General features: G+C 37.9%; 3 protein-coding genes across 6 annotated transcripts; all 3 read right to left on the minus strand.

Moving 5' to 3' along the window:
* Positions 1-4,193: 4,193 nt before the first annotated feature.
* LOC140890756 (filament-like plant protein 3) lies at positions 4,194-9,499 on the minus strand. 3 transcript variants are annotated; one of them, XM_073298781.1, is made up of 5 exons: positions 9,324-9,499; positions 8,278-8,550; positions 6,744-6,924; positions 5,039-6,594; positions 4,194-4,916 (listed from the first exon to the last, which is right to left on the minus strand). In XM_073298781.1, exons 2-5 carry the CDS (start codon positions 8,389-8,391, stop codon positions 4,779-4,781), a joined length of 1,989 nt encoding a protein of 662 aa, XP_073154882.1. In that variant the 5' UTR covers positions 8,392-8,550; positions 9,324-9,499; the 3' UTR covers positions 4,194-4,778. The 3 variants fall into 3 exon arrangements, with proteins under 3 accessions (XP_073154882.1, XP_073154883.1, XP_073154881.1); XM_073298782.1 differs by lacking the exon at positions 9,324-9,499 and adding an exon at positions 8,820-9,185; XM_073298780.1 differs by lacking the exon at positions 9,324-9,499 and having other exon boundaries at positions 8,278-9,185.
* A 1,193-nt stretch (positions 9,500-10,692) lies between these two features.
* On the minus strand, positions 10,693-17,361 carry LOC140887252 (uncharacterized). Of its 2 annotated transcripts, XR_012151772.1 has the most exons (11): positions 16,790-17,361; positions 16,455-16,575; positions 16,127-16,212; positions 15,329-15,701; positions 15,032-15,132; positions 14,646-14,712; positions 12,898-13,125; positions 12,000-12,458; positions 11,684-11,756; positions 10,975-11,347; positions 10,694-10,806 (listed from the first exon to the last, which is right to left on the minus strand). XR_012151772.1 is itself a non-coding variant. In XM_073294371.1 (10 exons), the coding sequence occupies exons 1-10, from the start codon at positions 17,200-17,202 to the stop codon at positions 11,103-11,105; spliced, it is 2,166 nt and encodes a 721-aa protein (XP_073150472.1). In that variant the 5' UTR covers positions 17,203-17,361; the 3' UTR covers positions 10,693-11,102. The 2 variants fall into 2 exon arrangements, 1 of the variants encoding a protein (XP_073150472.1); XM_073294371.1 differs by having other exon boundaries at positions 10,693-11,347.
* A 3,257-nt stretch (positions 17,362-20,618) lies between these two features.
* Positions 20,619-21,215, minus strand: LOC140890112 (uncharacterized mitochondrial protein AtMg00300-like). Its single transcript, XM_073297872.1, has 2 exons — positions 20,871-21,215; positions 20,619-20,654 (listed from the first exon to the last, which is right to left on the minus strand). Exons 1-2 carry the CDS (start codon positions 21,213-21,215, stop codon positions 20,619-20,621), a joined length of 381 nt encoding a protein of 126 aa, XP_073153973.1.
* Between the last annotated feature and the right edge of the window lie 766 nt (positions 21,216-21,981).

Raw genomic sequence — 21,981 nt, forward strand, 5'->3', positions numbered from 1 at the left:
TCCTGAAGTGTTGCTGGAAGATGTTGCCAACATTGTGGAAAACACCTCACTTGTCAACATATATTTTGCATGTGATCGCATTTTAATTTTATGTCACACTCTGTTTTAGACATATTTAGGACATGCATATTTATTTTTTGTGAATATATCTGACTAAGAAGTTGAAAGTTCTAATTAAACAAAAATTTTGAATTTTTGCCTAATCCACTGAAATTTTGATTTTGAATGTGATCAATTTTGTTTCAGTGGAGTTATATATCGATGAGAAGTTAAATTTGGAAATATTGGGCAAATAAATTCAGGTCTTGATTATATCCAAAATCGGGAGATTTATTACCTAATTTAAATCAAATTTGTTACCGTTTTGGAGTGTTACCATTAGGAATTTTGTTACCGTTGGGGCCTACTGTAAATCCGAGTGAGAGTAGAAAAGATTGTGTTTTAATATATATTGGGTGCTTATCTATTCTTAGAACTATATTCTTCCTGCCTTCGTGTTCCCTCTACTCACTCACCACCTCTGTTTTCATTTGCCCTAATATTGTCTCTGATTTTATTTACAATCAAATGGCAGGAAAGGGTAATGATTCTCATGATATTCGCTCCGAGATGGGTTTTACAGAGGATGCTGCTCAAGGTGTGACAACACCTCCGTCACCACACCCTGTTATCGAGCAAGACATGGTTCCGGTTGCTGAGGAACCTGTTCCTCTGGATTTGATTGCTCTAGGAGAGCTTGATAATGAAATAGATGTGGAGAATCTACCGGATATTTCTACAATCAACAAGGTGTTTCCACCGAAACCCCTGACTCGCCGATCCAAACGACAAGCCGGATACAATTCTGACTACATTGCTTCGAAGAGATACCGTGGGAAGGATCAACCATCAAGACCTTCTCTGGTGAACACATAATACTCTTCTGGAGATGCTAGTTCTGATGAATATTTCAAGCTTGTTCCACGCAAAAGGGGAAAGTCTAGCGGACAGGGACCATATGTTAATGTCATCCCAGTCCCATTTGTCACAGAAGATCTATCAAAGGGGGATTCTTCTTCTGATGTTGATTCAACTGAGTCAGAGACTCAATCTCCTGTTGCTGCTACAAAAGATGCATTTGCATCTGTTCCTATTGTTGAGAAGCCATCCACCACTACTCCTCTTGTTTTTTCAGATGATGAGGAAGCGTCTATAGCCAAATTCATGGCTGGTTTGAAGCAGGAAAAAGTATAGAAATCAGTTGTAAACTCTCACGAATCCGATGATGAACCTGACGAGGAGATGCTACAAGAGTATGCTGACAATCGTCCCAATCAATCTGATAGCTCCAGCTCTGATTCAAGTAAGGACTTAGATGCTGAGAATGAGTTGGAAGAAGAGTCAAACACTAATGACTCTGAGGAGGATGTTAAGGAAGGTGTTGCTAACACCTTGGACAAAACCTTAGGTGAAGACTACCGGGTAAACGAGTCTTACTCATCCTCGTTTTATTCTAAGGATATTTCAGATACTGGGAACATTATGCCAATAGTGAATTCCTTGAAGAACATAATATTTATCTGGAGAGTTTTGGAACTCAGAATATGGTTCATTTTTTTAAGGTAAGAAATATGCTTGCTACTGTCACTACTGCTGCTCCGTATTGTAGGGAACTTGTGCTGGAATTCTACTGTAATCTTACTGAAGCAGTGAAGGATCCAAGATTTGTGAAGTATGGGAAAGTGTACGTGAGAGGACAGATCTTTCAATTTAGTCATGCAGTTATTAATGGCTTTCTGCGGACATCTTCTACTGATGATGTTGTCTTACCTTCCTTGGATGAGATGACCTCCGCCATTACAGGTGGTCAAGTCACAACATTCCCTGCTCATCCTAAGAGGCTCCCAGCTGCCAAGCTCACATCTCTATACTCTGTCTTGCACAAGACTTCAGTGAAGACCTGGACTCCCTCTGGGAACTCTACTCATGTCGTCACTAAACATCAAGCACCAGTATTGTATGCCATTGGAACAGGAGTTAATTTTAACTATGGCCGACTGGTGTTTGACACAGTTATGGCATTTGCTGATTTTGCTCAGCCTACACTCAAGCTTTCATATCCTTCCTTGATCTATTCTATGATGATATCTCAAAAAATTGAGAAGGATGATGATGAATCCCTCACTGAGCCTGGAGAAGATTTGAAGATTGCACCTGCATTACTTAGAGGAAATAAGAAGTTGGATCTTCCTTGGTTAGAAATAGGTGCTGTTGAAGATGTTGTGGCAGATGTTGCCAACAACCCCCCCTGCCAGTGTCATATTTGTTCCACCCTCCACAGCTCAATCCGTGGATACAACTTTCATTAACGCTCAACTACTGCATGCTGAGCGGAAGATCAATCAAGCCAAAGCAGATCTTGCCTACTATGAGGCATTGAAAGTTCACTACCACAGCCTCCTTGGAGTAGGTACCTCTTCTGGACAAAAAAGGGGGAGAAGGTGAAGCTGAACACGGAGAACGAGAAACTGCTGTTACTGATGATGATGGCTCCTCAGAGAGAAATCAATTCTAGATTGGTTTAGTTGGTTTAGTTTTGGTTATTTGTTTCTGTTTTGGGTCTTTATTGTTGTTTGATAAGTTGTCTTGCTCTAATCCTAATCAAAACTATTTTCCGTACTTGTGCTCTGATGTGTTATTTGTTTCTCTTTTTATACATGATTGATGATCTGAATTGTTGTAGCTAGATGTTGCCAACATCTTGTGACAACACATCTGCTTGTAATTAGGGGAAGAATTCGTTCTTATGTTCAGGGGGAGTTTTCATAAAGAGGGAGTTGATTTGTTTTGAATTAAATGTGTTTTGTCCAGAAAGGCAAAAATGGGAGATTGAAGGGAATATTTATTTCTAAAATCCCTTAAAGTTTTAAAAGATTTATTTGAGTATTTTGCCTTTCTTGAACTTGAAGTATCTTAGAGATAGAATTTAATATTTTCTTATTTAAGTAGATTTGAGATATTATTGACTTTATCATAATATTTAACTATATCATATCTTATTGATTTATTTCTCAATCTTTGTAGATTTGATATGATCAAATCTAGAGGAATCCTACATCTACAAGGAAACATTGTGAAGAAGATCCTTTGGCCTTATTTAAGAAGATGGATGTATACTTTGAGAATGATTATTCACGACAAGAGTTTTAGAAAGCTTCTAACGTGCAACTTGAGAGAATTTTGAAAATATTTTGAAGCTCGATACGGTCGTGGTTTACTTGTTCGACATGTGAAGAATTTGAAAGCATTGAAGAATTGGATCGTTGTTGTTGCTCTTGGTGTTTAGTCGACAAGGATTCAACTCCTTATTATGATTTTCTTTATTCTATCTTGCATAAAATTTTTAGGAGTTGTTTTTATTCTTTATTTTCACTTATGTTTTTGAGAAAATTGAGTTTGACAATAATTAACTAGTTTTAGGGTTTTGTAAACTGTTTGAATATTTTCTAGTGAAAGTTTTGCTTTGAGGCATTGCAAGAGTATTTTATACTCTTGTTTAAATTTTTGAGTTTATTTATTGGTTGCTTGTTTATTTTATTCACGTTTTTATAATTTTCGTTGCATATTATTTGAGGTGTTATTAAAGGTGTTGTTAACACCTGGTGACAACACCTAAATTTGTGTATGTGCAAACAATTATCCCTTACACCAAGGTATAAAGCATGTAATGCACTACAAGAAAAACGCCGATTAAAGATCACAAATCGATCGCAAAAGAGAAAATTGAAAGACACAATGTTCTTACATCATTAGCTAATTAGAGATCGAATCATTGTGACCGAAGTTTGAAATTGGTCGTAAAAAATATAACACTTAATTAAAAGAACTAATCAATTTAAAATAAAATATGATAATTTCGATCTCAACCAAATAAAATTATTGTCACGTGCAACGCACGTGCAATTTTCTAGTTTTATAAAGGTGGGTAGCATTTTCAAATTTTAAAAACATTAAAAAAAATTGGATATCATTTTTGATAAATAAAAAAAATGACCCAAAAAAAAAGTGAGTCATGCCAATATAGTAACCCCATCTCACACTTATATACTTTATATCCCAAGCACGCATTATGCTTGTACTACCGTGTTATTTCAACAATTTTTTGTAATTAGTTTCTCGAACGAATATAATTTCGTAGTTAAAATAAAAAAATATTAAATAAAATAAGATGAATGTATATATATCCTTAACCAAATAAAACTTCCAATGTTTTGAACTTTAGTTTGTTTGTTGCATTGTTTGAGCTTAATATCATATTGCATTCACATCTGAATCCAGGCTTGTTCGATGCTACGCCTGCAGCAGTGCATGTAAGGGTAATCCAATGGCCTATTTGTTTTCACCCTTAGATTCCGTGCAGACAATGACTGCATGGAGTAACATCGAACCCACTCTGAATCCAAATCCAAAAAAGGGAAAAGTAAAAGTATAACCGAACCCACCTAGGCTAGCACCCGATTCCTCCGTGCATATTGCTTTTACCAAGTTGGTGACATAATCAATTGGAAAAACAAGAAATGCAAATTCCAACATACTACTCTCCTCATTTCATCTCTTTCTCTTCAAGTAAATCTTGCTAGCTCTCCATGAAACCTTCCCTCCTCCGTAAGACCGCCGCTACGACGTAGTGTGCTTTGTATACTATAGTGCTTAAGCTTCAAAATATCATCTTGTTATTTGACCTGGGAAGGGCCAATCAAGAATCTGCCCCAACTTTAGGATGCGATGCTATCACCTCTTCATAGGACTTCTACTTCCTTTTCCGAGTCGATCAAGAATTCATCTAATGAGGCAAGATATTTCAGCTGACGATCAAGAGAAGCAATAGTGTTTTGACAATCGGCAAATTTGCTAGCAGCCACCTCCAATTCTTTATCCTGAAACCAACATCAGTAGCCACAGTTACAATGTAGAAGATGGAATTGGATCTGAAAGCTTGTATGGCGCGGAATTTGCATTTAAGGCGCATACATAATAAAAAGATGGGCAAAAAACTAACCTGATTGATTCTGAACTCCTCCACTATGGCTAACCTCTGAAGCTTAGACCCCAATTCCATTCTTGACATCTCACTTTCCAGTTTCTTGCACTTTGAAATTGAATCACTCGATTTTCTTTCCACTTCCACCTCTTTCTCCAAGGAAAAGTTCCTCGAACGCAAGGTTTCTTGCTCAAGTTTCACAGCTTTGAGTTGCGACTCCGCTCCTGCGTTCCTTATGTTGGCACTCTCAAGTTCAGCCAAAGCTAACCTCTTTGCTTGATTTGAATCAATCAACTGGTTTCGAACTTGTAACACATCTACCTTTGCTTCATCTAGCTCAAGTTTCACAACTTTGAGTTGTGACTCTGCTTCTGCTTTCCTTATGTCAGCACTCTCAAGTTCTGCCAAAACTAACCTCTTTGCTTGATTTAAATCAATTAACTGGTTTCGAACTTGTAACGCATCTACCTTTGCTTCATCTAAAAGCTTTGTTGAGTTCTTCAGCTTTTCTTTCAAAATGGCAACTTCTTTCTGTACAGCTCTCTTTTCTTGATTAGCCACAGTCAGCTGAGCACCCATGTCCACCAGCTTCTCCTCCATCTGCTTGAGTCGATCTTCGGACTTCTTAAGCTGGATCTGGCACTCGGTCAGAGCCATCTCCAGATTTATTTTCTCAGAACCCATTTTTTCAAATCTCTCTTCCAGTTCAGCCGTCCAATGAATCATAGCTTCCAGTTCATTTCTCATACGATCTTCCCTATCATTGACCACTGTGCAAGGGGCAACGCTCTGTGTCTCCGGTAATGCTACTATCCTCTCCATCTCAAGAAAATCATTCATGAGATCAATCTCAACAGAAGGATTTACAAGACTTCTTCCCAGAGTTCTTTCATTATAAATGTGTCCCACCTCTAAAGCCGATCCCCAAGTATTTTTTTGGCGCGAGTCATCATAAATCGACTCCAATCCATCCATTTTGGAGCTTCCGTTTTCATAAACCAGTAACCTCTCTCCACCATCTGACAGACTATCCGTCAGGGATTCGGCATAAACTGATGAAGCGGTAAGTGACCTGTGATCTTTAGCCAATGTCGATCTCTGAGCCACAACCTTCAGCTTCCGGCATTCAGCTTCAAGCTTGGAGACCTTTTTGATACTTTCAAGATGTTGTTTGCTGGCAGATTCAGCAGCCAAGGCGCTCAGATCTCTCTCAGAAGTTCTTAGCTCCAATTCTTTGTCCTTCGAAAACAGAGTGAGCTTAAGGATTGAGTTCTCCTTTTCCGCGGCCTCAAGCTTGGAGCATGCATCTGTTTTAGCATTTTGAAGTTCAGAATGGAGCTCCACAATCTGGTTTTCGAGTTCAGATCGTGTCAATTCCCATTCACGACTTTTCTTGGCTATAGCATCATAAATATTCTCTTCTTGGTCTTCCCTAGCTTGTCGAAGCTGTCTCAAACACTCTTTAAGAGCTCCATCAACATGACCATTACGTTCTTCAAGGACCACATTCTTCTGATTTAAGACCTCATTTTGTTTCTTCAGAATTAATACTTCATTCTCAGCCCTTTCCCATCCTGGAGTTCAAGCTCAAATTTTGTTTGATGTCAGAATCAGATATATTAATTATGCTTAATAAGTCTCTCCCAATAAAAAACAGACACACTACACAAGTTGTTTCAGTAGAAAATACACAACAGGAGCAAAAAAAAGCACAAGAGGATACCTGTAACAGCTTCCTCTGCAACTTTGGCATGCTGATTAACCAAATCTTCCTTGGAGCGAAGATCAAGAAGAGCTTCAGATAGTTTCTCTGATTGAGTCTTCAAACTTTCATCCTGTTCTTCATCACCAGGTACGGCTTTAGAAGTTACCTCGGGTGATCGAATGTTATGGTTTGACAATGTCTGTATGGAAATCAACCATCCATTAGTCAGTCATCCAAGTCCATCCAACTATCCTCCGTAACAAGAAACTTCATATTCTTGTAGCGGAGAGGAAAGAAAAAGGTAAAGCCCACACGAAAATATTGCTTGCAATTAATTTAGTTACAGAACAAAGTCATTCTCAACTGCTATAGAGCTGATGTAGAGTTAAACTTCACATAGACATTTAATATTTACAAATACTTGTTCAAAACAATAAAGGATAATTACCCTAATAACTCTTAATCTAAAAATGGTTTCGTATTCGCATACATTAGAATTAAATTAGAATACAAATAATCTGTGATTTTGTTGAAACGAAAACCTTTCTTTAGCTTGGGAAACAATTCCAATTACCATGCTAATCGTGAAAGAATTGTGAAATTGTTTCCCCAGTAAGTTTCAGGTAACTTCAGACATAATCATCTAAGCTTCACAGATTGGCGTCATAAAATGATTGAAGGTGGAGAATTAGGAAGTAACATTCTTCCTCTCGGAGGCTTATGCATGTCTATATAAAACCGTCGGCCCAACTCTCTATTTAATTCAAGAAAGACAATGTCATCAACTAAATGAAGAAGCTGACGAACTAGAGCAAAAACCCATTACTCGGGTTTTAATTTAAAAAAATAATTTCTTGGGTTTTTTCACGGACATGCATAACCACGATTCACTAGGAATCACACATATTGGTGATCAAAACAATAGGAATCAATGCACGTGTTAATAATTGAAGGTGGATACCAATAATGGAAGTATGAAGAAAACCTTTTCAGAGAAGAAAAGCAAGAAGCAGTCATTTGTGGTCCACCTAAAGTGTGCATCCACACCATGTGGTCCATTTTAATATGAGCGGAGTGTCTGCCATAAACAAGATTAATGGCCGTTGATTCTTCATTCGAAAATGAGTATTTGTTCAAAATGAATTATCATCAAACTCCAAACTTGAACAAATCATTCAAGGACAGAACCAAAAACAAGATAGTTAACAAGTACTCATTTGTTGGCATCTGCTACTACCTCAAGGTCTTCAGAGTAAATTAATGTTGGCCAAATTTTGGGATTCAAGTTCTTGAATTGGATTTTTTTTTTTTAAAATGCGCAATTGGCAGTTAAAACGAAACTAAAACTCAATAAAACAGATAAAAGTATACCAATCTGTGATATAAACAGAATTCCTAGTTTCCACTCGGAGCCCAAAATAAAGATCAAACACATAGTTACACCTTAGGTTCTGAGCAATGTTGGATCCTTTGGATCCCCGATGAACCAACTCGGAGTCAGTATGCGGATTCAGGATACACAAATATATGCCAACATACAGAAGAAATTAACCTGATCATCTGAGAATCTTTCTGAATGAGATGACAATGATCCAGAGCTCTCTGTTTCACCGCTGGGACTTCTTTCTGAAGACTTTCTCCGCCACATCCAATTTCTTCGGTCCATCTCACAAACACACCGACTTTACACTCTTATTTGACAAACTTCCTCTTCAATTTCAACCTCTATTTAGCCACCACAAATCGAAACCAGTTCCATATCTACATTGGACACCATCCAGTCCAAGGTTCACAAAACTCCCATCTATGAACCCAACTCAGTTCTCTTCAATTTCACCCATTGAAACACCATAAGAAAATGCACGTCAGAAACCAAGAAAAAAGAAAACATCAACCACCAAGTTAAATCGATTAACTGATCAGAATATGAATCAAGCCAGCTGGAATTCAGCTCAGGATATCTATCTATAAATCTATATATAAATTAATAAAAGAGGGATAACTTCTTTTTTTTCCCAGAGTACTATAAAGGATGATAAAGCCACGATAAAATTTCCAGGAGGAAATCAAAGTTTGACGCCTTAACCAACGTACCCCCAACAAAAAATCTGGAATGTTACCACTCAAATTTTGGAATACGACATGATTTGAGATGTAAACCAATTCTGACAACAAATCCATTTATTGATATTTAAAGCACAATACACGGGACAAATACTATTGACGCGCAACTTTCAATTCCCCACCGCATCATCACACGCACAAAAACACATTATGGATAGTAAATGATGGAGATGAACAGTCGCTTGTTGGCACTGTCCCAATAAATATCTTCAAATAAGACCGAGAAATAAGGTTGACCCACACCAAATGGCGAACTTTATATTCAAAAAAAAAAAATAAAAAATAAATTCACTGAATAAAAGACCTGCAAAAGAATTAATGCAAGTTAGAAAAACAGAGCATCACCCCACTTGTAAAGCTCCTTTCTTGGCTCATTTGCACTCAAAATCAAACACACGGATGCATATAATTTTGTAAAATCGAACACGATAACTCAAGAGAGAGAAATTATCTTTGAGTAAACGTGAAACTCACCGACAGCAAACCGCAGGAACGGAAGCAGAAGAATGTTGGTGTCATATATGAGTAGAAAACGATGCAGAAAACAAAAGCGGTCAATAATTTCTTGGGTTGTATATATTTGAATTTGTATAAATCATAAACTAAGTTTCTTGATTGATTTTTTAGCATGGGGATTGAGTGTGATTGGAGGTGGGGGGAGCGTGTTGATTGAAGAAAAAGACTTTTTTGGTTGAATTATTAATGGTTTTTCTTGAATATTTTCAAACGTAGATTGCGTTATTCTCGCGCCTGTTGAAGAACGTGAGATTTCGAGGCCTACACAGCACAGGAGAGTGGGAACCACGAACAAACTCTAGTAGCACTTGATTCATATTCATCTAATTTAGATCGGATGACAAAATATTCCATTTTTATCCAATTAATGTTTGTTTTATATACGTATTTGAAAACTAACAATAAAATATATTGTTTCCATAATCTAGTTAAATATTTTGTTATTTTCATTATATTTCAAAATATTGTAATATGATTTACTGCCGATCTAACACCAATTTTAACAAATATATTCCTCATAGAAAGAACGAAAACATGAGTCCTTATCCTAGTTAGTATATATCTCGCACTGTGTTACCCAAGCATTCATTCACATAGAAGGCACATTTGGAGATGCTACACCGAAAAAAATATTTCATTTTTTGTTTTCGTATAAGATGTCGCACGCAAACACCTTACTGCAAAATAAAAATACATAAATCCATCGTGCTTTACATTGAAATGTCACGCAAACATCTTATACTGTCGTACAAATTCAATGGAAGTACTTCTCCCATTATAATAACTAGCCATTTTGTTGCATGCATTGCGTGCTAATAATATGTTTTTATAATAAATTTATATTTTAATTAACATTGTCAAATAAAATACTATATATAAAAATTGGTGAGAACATAAAAAAATAGTTAGCTGAAACAAAGAAGAAAAAAATCATAATTGAGAGAAAAAAATGAGATAGTGGAAAAAAGCGGTTCTGTGTATGTTTTTTTAATTTATATATTATTTTAATGAGCACACCAAAAAACTACATTAAATGGCTCTTACATAATATATAGGAACTTACATAATATATAGAAATAGATAATACAGCCACACCTCACATTGAACCCATTTAGGCTCCTAAAAAATGGCCTCAGTAGATTCTATTCATGTAATGGAAAGACATCAAAGAGTTACTTTTGGATTCACCATCTTGGTAGGGTTGCATGTATTATATGCTAATAAAAATTGGTTACGTCATGCACATACCCTACAAAATCCTTCATCTGCAGAATACAAAGATATGGGAAAAAGGTTGATGATTTCTCACAACCCCTTGATCTCGAAAATAACAATTAGGAACAGCCATGGATCTACAACGTAAGAAATATGAATTCATTACAGAAAGTGGGGAATTGTCGAAGTCCAACAACTAGAACATTACAATTCAAAATTTCTACAACTATCACGGTTCGTTCGGCCCTACCCCATGGGGTAGGTGGCAGCATGTGAGTGGTCCATTCATGTGGGACCCACATCAATTAATGTGGGATTTACATGAATTGGCCAATCTCATGCCTACACGTACCCCATGGGATAAAACCCATGGGGTAGGACCGAACAATCCAACTATCACCCCAGCATAACAGCATTGCCTCCAGCAGAGCTAAGAACTTTTGTCAGAGGGGAAAATGCGAAAACAGAAAATTTCAGGAGGCAAAATCATGTTTTTTAATACATAAACTATGTTTCACATTCTTATTCGACCCAATTTATATTAAAATCCTTCAGTTTCATCAGCCACTTTTGTGTATCTTGCGAAACAAAGGTTTTAGATGGCATCTTCTCCAGGCCATTTATATTATAAGATCCGAGAAATTCGGTCTTCTTTTCTTTGGAAAGAGCAGCTTGTCTGTTTGGGTGCCTCACCTTGAGCGACAGAAGGCGGGATACTTCATGAAGCCCTCCCCATTTTTCCAGTGCGCGAGCAATGTCATATCGTCCTACAAGAAACAGAAGTCACAGAACCATATTTTTCTGAATTAGCAACCTTAACAGCTCAAAAACAGTGTTCCTCCTAATATTCAGCTTAGATATGCATATAGGAACCGATTTAAGATTCAAGGGTAATCCTCAAGAAATTAAGATTCAAGACTACTCAAGGACGTGATATTTATTTATGGTTATCCTGAACAACACTCGTATACATAGACGTTTTTGCAAGTATTGTTCAGACAACTATGATATGTTGAATGAAGCTATCTCATAAGCATATCCATTCTTCAAACTTTCCTAGGAAATTAGTAGTCTTGATAAAAAAGAGGTGATGTTTTCAGTACCTGCACGTTCGAAGGATTTTCTACTGGGCATGAATGACAGATCCATACCCCAGTTTTTTTGGAACCGATTTATCTGTCATATAAATGAACCGTTATAGCCACAAATGTCCAAACTTTTCTGCATGTATCTTATCAAGGCATATACAAACGGATGTTGACATTAAATTACTCGATAGTGAGAAAAAACACATTGTACCACTTTTGAGAATGTTTTCAGTGGTATAATGCTTTTCAGAAGCCTAAACAACAACGAGAACAGTACAATAGAAAAGGTAAATCAAAACACATAATACAAAACAAAGAACTAATCACTAACCTCTTCTTCCAAATGTTCAAGATTGTCCCAGTACCCTTTTGGTTTTCGGTGTTTATAGGCAAGGGACAAGTTCATCAAGGAAGCAATTCTTCTAAACCCGCCCATGCGTGTAATTGCCTTCTCAATATCCACACGCCCTTCCACCCGTAGTTGCTTTCTCATGGGCATAAATCCTTCCTGCCCATGCTCAGAAATGAATTTCAAGAGCTCAGATTTAAGAACTTCAATGTCTGTCTGCAAGCCCAGAATCTTCGATCTTTGTCTTGATGAACTTGCACTGCTGCAATCAGAAAGCTTGGTAGGAATAGCATTAACATACGAGCTTTCATTACTTGGTGAAGTCGTCTGTTCCTCTATTTTACCGTCATGGTTGGACCCCTCCTGATCCTGTCTGACCTCCTTTTTTTCCACATAATTTCTAATGGCACATAAGTTTGAAGGAAGATCTTCATAAATGACCTACATCATTCGAAAATTTTTAAAAGATGATTCTTCCCGTAATAGTGCAGTATTCTACTTCGTCAGCCTTCCTGACAACAAGACTGGAGGATATACAATTTTTTCTGTTTCGGATATGTTCAAATTTAGTAGTACAAAAAATGCTACACAAGTATGTTATACATATTACATCAGCACAAAAACATAACAATTGCATGAAACTTCATATCTTTACTCAAAGCAATTTGTAAATGGAAAGGCATGGCATTGGCCCGAGGAATTAGATGAACATTCTATGCATTCAAATATAAATTTATGATACTGTAATCATTCCTGTCTTGTTGGTCAAGAAGAATTCCAAACTCAAAAAACATTTGCTGATTTCCCCCACAATAGTCACTGTGTTAAAGATGCAGTTTTGCATTAATGAGAACACTAAACAAAACAAATGGATACAAACCTCTTCCATGATAGCTTCAGAGAGAAACGAGTTTTGATGCATTTTTGACTCAACTAAATACTTTAGCAGTGTGTGGTGACCTCCTAATTTCTCCAAGATCCATTTCCCTCGAAATGCATTAAAGTCTCCTTCAACCTGCTCAAAGCTGATTTCTTGCTCAAGATGCTCGCGCAAATCAAGAACAACACGTGCATGGAGAACCATGTAAAGCAAACCCTTGCATCCTTCCTGAGCCATAAAACATATGTTTCTTTGAAAACCTCAAACATATAGCGGTTTGCATGTGAGATACAAAACGAAGGGGAAGAGGTCGGAGGAGAGCCAAACTAATTACTATATAAAAACCAAGAAAAAAGAAAAAAAAAATCAGTTTTGAGAAAAATAGGATGCCTTAACGTAAGACTTGATTTCAGATCTCCCGAAAAAATTTTAAACTTGCGCAGACAAAATTGAAACTTTCTAGCACTTAATTTTATCATGGAAGATAGAGTACTCCACGCAAGCTTCAGAAGTATCTAGGCTTACAAAATAAAACTAAGATATCCTTTTTCAAAGTGAACATGGATATTCCTATATGCAATTAGGCACAGATCAATATCTTAGAACTCAAGTATCAGCAAGAATTATCAGTATGGTTTTTCACGCTTTCATTGGTCTCCATGTATTAGATGTCAAAATTCTTGTATGAGGAAAACAGTCAGCCAGTAATTTACGATTTAGAGATGGCTCTCTCATCCAAATAGATTGTTCCTCCTTTCCTAATTTTGCATGGAATGCAACAATTTCTAGTTAGGAATCAACACCAGAGCAAGAATTGTGACGAGGCTCACAATTCAGCCAATCACTCCACAACAACCACACTCCTTAGAAACCATTTTACTGAGCCATACATTATCTTCACCGACAAAGTGATCGTTGCGGTCCTAAAGTAGTTGCTTAAGATTACGGGATTTTATAGGAATTTATAGATACCATAGTGACACCACGAAATGATAGCATACTTTACAAGCAAGGATTATGGAAGGTTAATTTTTTTATTAGATATTTTACAGCCAGTGGTGAGGCCAACAGAGATAAAACGAGAAATCTCTAGTTTCATGTAAATTTGTTAAGCTTCAAATTTGTTCCCCAAAACCCTTTTGAGTCGTCAGGATTATGTTAGTTCATGGCTGACCACAAGCCAACTAGCAAAAACTAGGATTAGAGATATCTGCGTTTCGTTACAACTTCATTTTACCAAGGTATCCTGCTTAACAAGAGCTTCTCATTGGAGAAGTAAAAGATCTTTTAAGAGCTTACTTATTGACATACAAGTACGAGCTAAAATAATAAGTCCACTAGCATCACATAATATAGTTTGATGAAAGATTTTATTTCGTTCATTAACATGTCAAAGCATCTGATATTCTACCATTCTTACGAGATTGATTGGTTCCTAAGATGCCATCATAAATAACCGAAAACCCCTTTACTAAATATCTAGAAATCTAACTCATCAAGAAGATTCAAATATATCATTTTTTGAAATGTGGAAAAAAAAAGAAATTTCTTTTTAGTGTTTCCCATCACGACAAGAACTTTCTCATTGTTTTTGTCAGACCTTGAATACTCCACCATTTTGCTGATGGAGGAATCTATGGCCTGATATATGAAGATTCAAATGGAATTTCTGATAATGAAAGCAAGCCCCGTTTTTTTTTCCCAGTTAAGGATCACTATAATCTAGTATAGAACAAGGTAAACTGTACCTGGAGAATGCGGACTTTGTTGTTTTCTCGAGATAAAACCTTGCTGATCGCTAAATTTGGAACTATCCTGTGGTAGTTTCAGGAGCAATAAGATAATAGAACTTCGGTACAAACCCATAGCTCCAGACTGATTAATTTCATTCATATAATCCAAAGAACAGGTAATAGAAATATTAATAGCAATCTCTACAGTCACAAATTTGCCTAGTCAAACAATAAACTTTCATAGAGTCCTTGCAAAATTAAAATTCTATACAGTACTAATTAGAAGAAATTCTATCATTTACGATAGATCGCTAGGAAATGTCACCGTGAGATTTCTTGGTGAAGTTTAGAATATATGGGTTGTCGTCAAGTTGTACAAAATAATTTACACAAGGGCTTACTCAGGAAGACTTTCATAAGTTGTGAGAACATCCCATACTTCACGAACTGGAGCTTTTACTGTTATGCAGGCAAGGACACACCTATGAACACCTCCATCTTCCTTCATTCAAAATTGAATCCGTTAATAGAGTAACAAGAGGTTAACCTAATAACTCAGAGGTAGAGCTAATGTTTTTACAAGACAACATATCTCAGGTTCGAGTCACACGCGTGAGTGTGAATTTTTCTATTTCAAAATTTACAAACACAAATAACTTCACTTATGATGGTGAACGTGTTATAGTATTCATCAATACCAGTAAGCCATCAAATCTACGGAGATGAACTTCGTCCACCATGCATGGCCTGTCAATTGGACAAGACTTCCCAAAGATTCCCCAGTTAGTGCTTAATTCACCAGTTGAAGGGGATAACGGACCAAAGGAAGCATTTTTCACAATGACTGCACCATCGCTGCTTCCAAGAGCAAGAGGATACACAGAAGACTCGCTCAAGGAATTTTGAGAGAGAACAGTACTCTGATTTCCTTCAAAATCACTTTCTGAACGGCATGCTATGGCTCGAAGATTTATAGGAAGATCAGATCTAATAATCCTCTCCAGAAATATTGCAGGGAAATTGAACCTCGGTATGACTTCCACTTCATAACTCAAAGTTGTGGTCGAAGACCTTTAAAATGCAACGATGGAAGCAAAAAAAATTAGAAAAACAAAATAAACTTGTAACTGGATATAAAAAGGACAATGATTAACTTCCAATGATTAACTTCCAGCTCAATCATTATAAATTTTACCAGTAGTTAAAGGAACAGGATAATAATGTGTTTGGCTAATGATATTGTTCTCTATGATCAAAAGCTCAATTAAACATAACTAATTATTCAAGGAACAGCTGGATGACAAGTGTATCCATGCTTAGGTATACTATGAGGTTTCCCAGAAGTAGAAAATGATGAGAAAAATAACTAGCTCGCCTACGAAAACAAGTTCTTGACTTTTCCTAGCAAAACAATGGAAGCTTATCTTGAAAAATACATCTTTTTCAACATGCAACAGCGAAGATACAAATGAGAATGGGAAGAAAAATAAACCTACCCTTTCTGAGACTTAACAGACCATTTGCCTTCAAATTTCTTGAAATCTCCATCAACCATAGAAAAGTGAAGTTCACAGTCATTTTCCTACATTAAAGACGGGGGTAAGAGACACAGGTGATTCCGTAAACAGAAACTTATACATAAAACTGTACAGCTACAGCCTACATGTCTACCTAATACATTCATACAGATGTGTATACTTCAATCAATGGAATCACCTTTCCACTTTCCAAACCTCTTCAGTGTAATGTTTACTTCTGAATATACTTGCATTTAACAATTGGTAGATTCATATCTACTTCACATTCAAAATAAAATGTACATACAGAATTGAGAAATTCTTGAAGATCCAACACCACACGAGCTTCTATATGCCAATACAGTGCCCTTTGCAAGCCTCTTTGCTCCAACCATATCCGCCCTGGATGTGGACAAGGGATTCTCCCACTGACACGATATTCAAAGCGAAACACATTCAAAGAACAGCATTAATCAAGTAAACTACATCAAATTCTATCTCATAATTAACAAAAAGAGTGCGGTCCAAAATTATTGAACGACAACCAAAGTAATCCAGATTGCTACCTCGCATTTAAACAATCAAGACCGGTAGTACATTTCATGAAACGAAAATCAAAAGCTTATCCGCAGATCGAGTTACCTGCTTACTAGATTTGGTATGAAATCAGCAAGCCTTTCATAATCGGTGAGAGCATTCCAAACTGATCCAACATCGGCATTAACTGATATCTCAGCTTTTATTCTGCGTTCCCTCCAGGATATGACTTCCACTTCACAATCCACGGTTCTTTCTCCTAAAATCACCTCCTCCTCCTCCTCCTCCTCCGCAACTTTTACTTCTTTTTCCTTTTTCTTGTTCTGTACTCTGCTTTTTTCAGGAGAACTCTCATTTTGATACTGGATGATCTCGGAATTCCATTCTGGCGTCCCCGCACTAGCAAATGAAGAAAGAGCAATGCATGTGTGTGGAAAAGGCTTGTTCTTGTAAAGAATCAGGGATTGTTGTTTGTGGGATTTGAAGTAATAACTCTGTGGTGGGATGCAATGGATCATGGAGAAGGAGCGTAGCGTGGGAGAGACGAGAATCTTTGTTCGTTTTCATTGAATATTTCTTGACCATGAATTCTTGGAGGTTTTTGGCGTTTTCGAGTGGATGATGCGACCCTTGGCGGTGCTTGGGAGAAGTTTTTAGCGCCTCACGTTTTATCCGCACCCGCTGATTTTTTATGATAGGATATGGTTACGTTAAAGTTGTGAGTTTGGTATATGTCGCTTGCTGGGCACTATTTTTTGGGTGATGTGTAACTCTATGATTTGTTAAATTTAGTGGGTCCCACATGAGGTCCACTGATTTTAACCAATCATGAGCCGCCACGTCACCCGCTGGGCACTACCCCGCGGGTAGCATCTACTCAACCAAAGTAGTGATACATCTTTACTATTTCTTTTTTTTTTTACGTGGGACCCGCAGCCGCTATCTCTTCGTGCGCTCTGGATGACTAACGTAATAGTCTGCAAACTAGACCCAAGGCTTGCCAAGAAAATGTTGGCAGGGAGAATCAAATTCCTGACCTATGGTCAAGAGTTCACCTAATCCACCAACTTGGACACCTCTTGGAGGCTACTATTTTTTTTTTTTATGATAGGACATGGTTACGTTCTCTAGTATTTTTAATTTAATAGTTGAGGGTATTTTTTTTTTGAAACTATAGTCGAGGATATTAAAAACTATTTTTGGTACTGTTGGTCCCAGGTGCGGCATTACGAGATAGAAACTATGGAAATTGAAGAATAAAATAGACACCAAGATTTACGTGGAAAACCCCCAAAAATTATTAGGGTAAAAACCACGGGTAAGACCAAAAGATTTCACTATAATATTTGGAGAATTACAACCTCTCTCTGTGTTTCCAAAGAGACACTCACTTTCTTATACAGGAGAAAACCTATCTCACAAATATATAGAAATAACTAGGGAGAGAAGAAATGCACTCAAGAACAGAAGAATGCTTGAGGCTGAGGGATGATCCTGAAATGCCGAGGGAAGACACTATTTATAGTGAGGATTCTCGTCTGAACACGGCATAGTCATGAGAAAGGAAATTCATTGTGAATTTCCTTCACACTTTCCGTCCATTTTCTGCCTACCATATTTGAATATGTAACACATGCATTTAATGCATGTCTCTCATGTGTCTTTTGCTGACATTTCTCCCACTTGGAGATTTGATTGAGAATCAAACACATCTCCACACATCCTTTCAATCTTGCCATTCCCGCTGCTTACGTTTCTGCTAGGCCACTTGAGGATCTACACCACTCAAACTTCTCTGTACTCACTGGCTTGGTCAGAAAATCAGCTATGTTATCCTTTGTATGGATCTTCAGCATGTCCACACTTCCTTCCTCTACTACTTCCCGAACAAAGTGAAATTGAACTCCAATGTGTTTAGTCCTGAATGAAAGGCTGGATTTCTTGCAATGTGCAAGGTACTCTGACTGTCACAAAACAGAAGAATCTTTTCTTGTTTGTGCCCAAGCTCCTCCAATAACCTTTTAATCCATATTGCCTCCTTGCAAGCTTGAGTAGCTGCCATGTATTCTGCTTCCGTTGTAGATAATGTCACAACTGTTTGCAGTTTTGAAACCCAGCTGACTTCGCCTCCTGCAACTGTAAACACATAACCAGTAGTAGATTTTCTCTTATCTGGATCACCTGCGTAATCTGAATCCACATAGCCCCTGAGTGTAAAATCTGATCCTCCAAAACATAATGCAGCATCCGAGGTACCCTTAATGTATCTAAGGATCCTCTTAACCGTGCTCCAATGCTCTTGTCCAGGATTCGCCATATACCGACTGACTGCTTCCACTGCTTGTGCAATGTCTGGTCTAGTACAGATCATAGCGAACATTAAACTTCCCACTGCTGATGCATACGGTACTCGAGACATCTCCATCTTCTCTGCTTTACGGCTAGGACACATCTCAGAAGATAACTTGAAGTTAATAGGAAGAGGGGTTGAAATTGGCTTACTATCTTGCATGTTGAAGCGCTGCAAGACTTTCTTCAAATAATTTTTCTGGGAAAGCCAAATCTTCCTATTGCTTCTGTCTCGGTGAACTTGCATCCCTATAATCTTGTTTGCTGGTCCCAAGTCCTTCATATCAAATTCCCTAGCCAACTGTGCCTTCAATTCTTGGACCCGGTCTTTGTTGGGGTCTGCTACCAACATGTCGTCCATGTACAACAGCAAAATGATATAATCATCATCACCAAACCTCTTGAAATATGTACAAGGATCTGCACTGAGTCTGTTGTACCCAAGGCTCATGATATAGGAATCAAATCTCTTGTACCAACACCTCGGCGCCTGTTTGAGACCGTACAGAGATTTGTTCAACCTGCAAACCAATTTCTCTTTGTCTTTTTCTGCAAAACCTTCTGGCTGGAGCATATAAATTTCTTCTTCAAGATCGCCATGAAGAAATGCCGTTTTCACATCTAGCTGTTCTAGATGTAGGTCAAACACCGCACACAATGCCAATACTACCCTGACTGTTGAAAGTCGAACCACAGGAGAACATATCTCATTGAAGTCAATACCTTCTTTCTGAGCATACCCTTTGACAACCAATCTCGCACAATACCGCTCCATTTGGTTATTGTCATCACGCTTGAACTTATAGACCCATCTGTTACCGATAGCTTTCCTCCCTCGTGGTAGTAAAACAAGATCCCAAGTTTTGTTTCTGTTCAATGCTTCCAATTCTTCCTGCATCGCTGTCATCCACAGGGATACATCCGAGCTTTGAGTAGCCTCATGAAAACTCGATGACTCATCATCCTCTGTTAATAGACAATATGCAATGTTGCTTTCAGTGACATAATCTAAAAGCCAACCTGGTGGTCTTCTCTCTCGAGTTGACTACCTCACTTTGGAAACCTCTGACTCAACTGATTCTTGTTCCTCGTGCTCCGGTACTGCTTCACAAGAAACTTGATCTTCGTCTGTATTATTTTCCACCTGAATGATAGTAGTTTCTGAATTCAGTGTGTCTTTGTCTCCCTTCACTTTATCTTCCTCGAAGATAACATCTCTGCTGATGATAAGCTTGTGTACATTAGGATCCCACAAGCGAAACCCCTTTACTCCATCAGCATAGCTCAAGAAGATACACTTTCTGGATTTAGAATCCAACTTCGATCTTTCTTGTTCATTGTACATAACGTACACCGGACTTCCAAATGTATGTAATCGAGAATAATTAGCTGGCTTGCCAGTCCACACCTCCATCGGAGTCTTCAAATCAATCGCCACTGAAGGAGAATGATTGATGATATAAGAAGCGGTTTTGACTACTTCTGCCCAAAATGACTTTGGTAGATCCGCAGTACTCAACATGGCCCTTGTTTTGTCCAACAAAGTTCTGTTCATTCGCTCCGCCACTCCATTCTGCTGAGGCGTTTAAGCCGTCATGAACTGTCTTTTGATGCCCTCATGCTGACAGAATACATCAAATTCATCACTGGTATATTCTCCTCCATTGTCCGTCCTCAAACACTTGATTTTCTTGTCAGAATCAAGTTCAACCCGCGCTTTAAAAACTTTGAAGACTTCAAAAACATCTGACTTCTTCTTGATTGGATACACCCAACATATCCTAGAGAAATCATCAATAAACGAGACAAAGTATCTCGCTCCTCCTAGGGACACCACCGGTGCTTGCCAAATATCAGAATGAATTAGCTCCAATATGCCTTTGCTTTTGGCAGTAGACATGCCAAACTTTAATCTGTGTTGTTTACTGGTAACACAATGCTCACAAAAGGATAGATTCACTTTTGTAAGCCCCGGCAACAGCTTTCGTTCTGAGAGAATCTTCATTCCTCGTTCTGACATATGCCCAAGCTTTCTATGCCACAACACTGTTGATTCTTCCCCCGAACCAATTGATGCAGCAGCTAGTTCCGCCTCTTTGTGTGTTTCCCCCAACAATACATACAGATTTGCATCAAACTTTTCCGCCTTCATAACCACAAGCGCGCCTTTCACAATCTTCATTGATCCCTTTCTCGATACGGGTTTTGCACCCAATATCATCCAGTTGCCCCAAAGACAAAAGATTTTTTGTCAGGCCCTTCACATGTCGTACCTCCTGTATGGTGCGAATAGTACCATCAAACATTTTGATTTTAATGGTACCGACCCCAGCGATTTCCAAGGCATGATCGTTTCCCATGAATACAGATCCTCCTGAGACTGGTTCATACTGGTCAAACCATTCTCTCCTTGACGTCATATGCCACGTCGCTCCTGAATCCATAATCCATGCATTACAAAATTTGTGTCTGCCTTCCGCAACCGTTGCTGCTTCGCTGAATAATATTTCACCACTTCCTGAAGTACTGGCCACATTTCCTTGAGATCCCTTTTCGATGCTCTTCGTACATTCTCTCTTAAAGTGCCCTTTACCGCCACATTTAAAGCAGTAAATATTTTTCTTCTTACTTCTTGACTTTGATCTACCATATCTGTGGCTCCCACTGGAGTCACGCTCCGTCAATCTTCCTCTCGTCATCGGTAAAGCCTCTGCTTTCTTCGACGTTGCCAACCTATCTTCCTTGTTCCTTCGACGACTCTCTTCTCCAAGAACCGCAGTTAAGACGTCGTCAAAATTTAAATTATCCGAAAGAACATTGTTGGTAATATTGATGATGAGTTGATCGTATGAATCTGGTAGACTTTGAAGTAGAAGCTCCGCACGTTCTTTTTTCTCTATTTTATGCCCCATAGACGTGAGCCGAGAAAATAGAGTATTCAATGTGTT

This window comes from Henckelia pumila, chromosome 3 (genome assembly GCF_033568475.1).
Source record: "Henckelia pumila isolate YLH828 chromosome 3, ASM3356847v2, whole genome shotgun sequence".
Classification (NCBI taxonomy): Eukaryota; Viridiplantae; Streptophyta; class Magnoliopsida; order Lamiales; family Gesneriaceae; genus Henckelia; species Henckelia pumila.

Bases quoted from the DNA above. Each gene is read 5' to 3' on its own strand.
- LOC140890112 (XM_073297872.1), bottom strand. From the start codon at position 21,215: ATGAAGATTGTGAAAGGCGCGCTTGTGGTTATGAAGGCGGAAAAGTTT. The intron at 20,655-20,870 runs GTGGTGTCCCTA...GTATTCTGTCAG, and splicing joins CTGATATTTGGCAAGCACCG to CATGAGGGCATCAAAAGACA.
- LOC140887252 (XM_073294371.1), bottom strand. From the start codon at position 17,202: ATGATCCATTGCATCCCACCACAGAGTTATTACTTCAAATCCCACAAA. The intron at 15,702-16,126 runs GTAGGTTTATTT...TGCATTTTAAAG, and splicing joins TCTGTTAAGTCTCAGAAAGG to GTCTTCGACCACAACTTTGA. The intron at 13,126-14,645 runs GTACAGTTTACC...TTTATGGCTCAG, and splicing joins ACAAAGTCCGCATTCTCCAG to GAAGGATGCAAGGGTTTGCT.
- LOC140890756 (XM_073298781.1), bottom strand. From the start codon at position 8,391: ATGGACCGAAGAAATTGGATGTGGCGGAGAAAGTCTTCAGAAAGAAGT. The intron at 6,925-8,277 runs GTTAATTTCTTC...ATTTCCATACAG, and splicing joins AAAGATTCTCAGATGATCAG to ACATTGTCAAACCATAACAT. The intron at 6,595-6,743 runs GTATCCTCTTGT...CTTGAACTCCAG, and splicing joins TGCAGAGGAAGCTGTTACAG to GATGGGAAAGGGCTGAGAAT.